General features: G+C 60.5%; 1 protein-coding gene across 3 annotated transcripts in view; it reads right to left on the bottom strand.

The window, feature by feature from the left end:
• Positions 1-200: 200 nt before the first annotated feature.
• Positions 201-4547, bottom strand: part of CANT1 (calcium activated nucleotidase 1) — a 21041-nt gene continuing 16694 nt past the window's right edge. For all 3 annotated transcript variants that reach the window (XM_008693825.2, XM_008693826.2, XM_008693827.2), the window contains 2 exons: positions 3322-3580; positions 201-1585 (listed from right to left, as the gene is read on the bottom strand). In XM_008693825.2, the coding sequence (XP_008692047.1) occupies positions 532-1585; positions 3322-3580 (1313 nt within the window). In that variant the 3' untranslated portion in view covers positions 201-531. The remainder of the gene's footprint in view (positions 1586-3321; positions 3581-4547) is intronic.

The raw sequence follows: 4547 nt of genomic DNA, 5'->3' as shown, positions 1-4547 counted from the left end.
TGTCCCGCACCTCCCTGGGTTTCCATCACGTGTTATTCCAATTTTAACGCCCCCGTGTTTGTCTACTTGGGTCCTGACCCCCAGACTGTAGCTTCATGAGGACAGGGACTGTGTCTGCTCATTCCATGCCCCAGGGCCCAGCACACCCAACATCCGAGTGCAGAATGGACTCATGGCTCCGCACGAACGAACGCAGGAACTGGGAATCACAACGCAATTTTAGTGATCTCAGATGGGGGACGGCAGAGGACAGGGAAGGGAAAGTCTGTGTGGAAAATCCAACAGCTGCCCCGCCCAGGTCCCCCTGCTTCTCCACCTGGAAACCAGCCGGGCGGTGGGGGGTACGGGGACTTCAGGGCACAGTGGTGAGCATTAGTTGAAACCTTCCAGTACTTTCTCTAAGTTCAGAGAGATCAGTGAAAGCAGGAGGGCCCTCTGGTGGCCGCTGTTGGGGGTGGCTGCGGACAGGAAGCAGCTGGGTGGGGTGGAGGGGAGGAGCCCTGGGAGGCCCCTGGCTTCTCCAGCTCCTGTCTAGTCCACGCCTGAGGAGTTGGTCAGGTAGAAGGGCCGGATGACCACCTGGAAGCTGCTGAAGGAGCCGGCCGGGCAGGGGAAGAGGGAAGCGCTCTTGGAACTGTTGGTGCCCAGGGCACCGGGGATCATGGCCTTCTGTCCCTCAAACTCGGTGACGTCGGCCACGAAGCGCCCCCCACAGAGCATGAGAGCTTTGTTTTCATAGCCGATGGTGGGATCTGAGTAGCCAGACTTGGAGAGGCCCAGGAGGGGGACCTCGTCCGAGGAGCACGAGAACCCATAGTTCCAGCAGCTCTGGACCGTGGGAAGGTAGACCAGAGACCAGGAGATGCGCATGGTCTGGAATAGGAAGCTGGGGTGCTGTGGGGTCTGGAAGGAGCGGTAGGGGTCGTTCCAGTAGCGGGACAGGGCCCGGGAATTGCTGGAGACAGAGGCGCTCCAGGTGGGCGAGGTGTACAGCCGGGGCTGGTAGGCGTCCTCGGTGAGGTTCAGGCCTCTGTACTGGGCCAGCAGGCGCAAGGGCACAGTGTGGAATTCCAGCGCCTGCAGGATCTTCTTCTGGAACAGCGCCTCGTGGCTCCAGAACAGGGACAGGTTAAACTGCAGCTCGAACAGGTCCTCGGGCAGTATCATGGGGAACCGGATCTTCTCCACCAGGCTTTCCACCTCCCTGTGGGACGGCTGCTTCTCCTGGCTCCACACGTCCAAGGCTGTGAGCAGGGCCAGCTCGCTGGGCACGGCCAGCTCACTCCTGGAGAGCAGGACCCGCAGCAGGGCTGTGGGCACGGCCGGCCAGGCCTCGGCCTGCGTCAGGGCCTTGAAGTTCCAGGCCAGGAACTGCACGCACAGCTCCTCCAGCACGGGGTCCTGGGTGGCCAGCGCATAGGCATAGAGGTCCAGCGGCGTCTGGAAAGAGGGGTCCTCGGGGAGGAGGATGGCGAAGAGGCTGGCGCAGAAGCTCTGCAGCTGCTCGGCCCCGTAGGCAGAGGCGAGCTTGTGGACGCACTTCACGGACGTCAGGGAGACGTTCAGCCTTCGGGAGTAGAAGTACCTGGGAGGGGAGCGAGAGCTGAGCCCCTGGGGCACTCTGCCCCTGCAGGACAACAGGGTGCCCGGGCGTGTGCCGGGCCTGCCTCTCCGACACCACCGTCGACCACGTGTTTGCCACTGACCCACACGGACACCCCCAGGGTGCCAGCCATCGCGAGGGGCACTCCGTGCCGCGTGCACTGATCTTTCAGGTCAACCCACGTTCCACTCTCAGGTTAGCTCAGAGCCACGTACACAGACAAGCAGGCAGATCCCAGGGTCCTGGAGCATGACGCTCCGTCCCTCACCCCTGCCACCTCCTGCTCTCTGCCTTCAACGCCACTGCCGTCCCTTTGGCCGGACGCTGCGCCAGGAGCAGCGGCGCAACACCGCCCCTTCCTTTCTGGAGGCACACCCTGCGCTGGACCCCCTCTGTCCAAGCACCTGTCTCATGCCCCCACGACACAGGCATCACCTCCGGCTGCCCCGTCTGCCCCACCCCCCGCCCCCGCTCCCAGTGACCCTGGGCACAACTCCAGCTGGGCCCAGGAAGAGGGGGATGGGTGCCTGCCCTTGTCCTTGAACATATCACAGAAATCGACCCCACTGGGAGCGGCGCAGGCTAGCTTCTCATACTTGGCTGGAAAGAAACCATTTTCTCTCTTTTAATTGCCGTTCGCTGTTTTCTCTTAAATGTCACTTCCGCTATATAAAGCTTAGGTCTTAAGAACGGAAAGGAACAGTTCTTTTTAAATGGATGCTTTCTGAACACCACCCCCTGGGAGGCCCCAGCAGGGAGGCCTGGCAGGAGGGGTGACGGCCCAGGCCCAGGACAGGCTGGCCCCCCTGTGTCTCAGTTTCCTTATCTGGGGCACTGGCTTGTTCGTGCTGCCGAGCCCACCGCGTGCACGGCACAGCCGTGTGCAAAGGCCCGGGTAAGACTTTGTGATGGGTTTGGGTTCACAGGGGTTCTACCTTTCACACAAGCAAGGCCAGTATGTGAGGAGAGGGAGAAAGAATTCATAACTAGGTTGTAGGTTCTTGGAACTCTTACACTGTATCCTTGTGTTACCTACGAGGTAGGAGTGTATGTATGTGTGTTTCTGGGCCCCCTGATTTCTTCCCTGCTACACGCATGTTTGGGCCTCCCAGAGGCTGTGTGATGTGGTGTTGCAGGGCAGGTGGCCCAGCCTCGAGTGTGCAAGGAGCCTCTTGCTCTGGGAGACACTTGGGGCCCCTACCCAGCTCTGCCCCCGGCCCTGTAGCAACCTCTCACCACTGCAGGCCAGGCATCTTGTTCCTAGTGAATTCCTAACCCACAGAGCATTTGAAACCTCTTCTAATAGTGGCAGTTACCCCGGGAGATTTCTGATGCAATGTTTTGTGGAAGTCGGTATATCTGTGTGTGCGTGACAGTGCGGGTATCAGTGGAGAGTATGCAAGTATACGCAGGAGCATATGAATGAATGTGTGTGTGTACACAAGTATGGCAGCAAGAGTGTGTAGAAGAGTGTGTATGTACGTGAGTGTGGCATGCACACGACTGTGGGCCCAAATGTGCACCCACAAGTGTGCACGTGTGCACGAGTGAATGTGGGTGCAGGCAGGTATGTGTGGGGGTGAGAGTGTGCGTGTATGTGTGTGTCGTGCACACGCTTGTGTTCGTGAAAGCACCGATGTGCTCGTTGCCATAGCCCTATGGTTTGTTGTTGGAGGGAGGTGCCCAGGCCCTGGTAGCCCCATCCCGAGGGTGGTCACCTGATAAAGTCTCTGACGACAGGCAGGCACTCCGCATCCACCTCCATGGTGACCGTTGGGCCCGGCTCCTTCCATAGGGCCTGGGCCTCGGGGTTGGTAGACAGGATCAGCCTGTGAGCACACAAGTCCAGGCCCTCCTCCTCCTGGTCCCTCACCTTCACCCTGATGGACAGGTCACAGCCCCTCTGGCTGTCAAAGATCTGCTCAAGCGCTGCGGGGAGCTCATCCGACAGGTCAAGGGTGTGGCCGCCTCGGGTTTCTACAAGGGGCAGAGGGGAGCACATGGTTAGGTCAGGCGATGTCACCGAGAACACTTCCCCTCTATGGACTCCGGCTCCTTCCGGCCCTGTCCACTCAGGAAGGCTCGGGGAAGACGAGGGTGCCGTTCTCCTCTGTGGCCCAGAGCCTCCCCACCCCCATCGAACACCCCTGGTCAGCTCCTCTGCTCCCCCACAATCAGGCAGCACCCCCGCTGACTTCCAGAGCCCAAGGCCCCACCCATTTAAAATCCCCACCCATCAAGCAATCACTCAGGCGGCACCTTCTAAAAACCCAATCCTTCTCCCTGGCTTGACGGTCTGAAGAGTGGGGGTCTTATGGAAACTCAGTTTAGAGCTTAGGGGTCCCTAGCAGCCTCCCTCAGGGACTGAGGCCTAAAGAAGCAACTCCTGCTCCTGACAGTCCCAAAGCCTAGCTGGGAACTAAATCCCACTTGGTCTTTCTTTGCCATGAATAGGTTTGAATCAGTCCTGACATGTCAGCCAGGTGGGTTCAGCCCCCCATTCCTCTGGCCCCCACTCCCACCATGGGCTCCCCGCCAGGACTGCTCCCTGCCTTGCACCCCAGGTGCCGGTGCGTCACCTTCCTCCCGCCCCTGCGAGCCCTCCACACGGCTGCCCTATCCTTGTGTCAGTGCTCTGACGCGCTCCCAGGCCCCGGGTGAAACCCACCAAGAAGGACAAGTGGACAACAATAAAGCCAGATCCAGGGACCGAAGCAGACGGGGCACCGGGTAAGGTCAGCACACGTGGCAGGGGCAGGGAAGGGGGGGAGGGCGGGCTCCCGCCATGGGGCTGGTTGAAGGGACGTTCAGCTTGCTGTCGAGGCACGTGGGCGCTGCCTTCCACGTTTCAGAACGAGGACTGACGACCGTGAGAGGCTGGGGTTTGAAGAGGCACCAGGAGCCGTGCAGTGCAGGTGGCCCACGGGCACCGGGGGGGGGGGGG

The sequence above is a fragment of the Ursus maritimus genome, unplaced genomic scaffold (assembly GCF_017311325.1).
Source record: "Ursus maritimus isolate PB19 unplaced genomic scaffold, ASM1731132v1 scaffold_24, whole genome shotgun sequence".
Classification (NCBI taxonomy): Eukaryota; Metazoa; Chordata; class Mammalia; order Carnivora; family Ursidae; genus Ursus; species Ursus maritimus.
The sequence above is the reverse complement of the archived record's forward strand: the minus strand, read 5'-3'. Positions and strand labels throughout refer to the sequence as shown.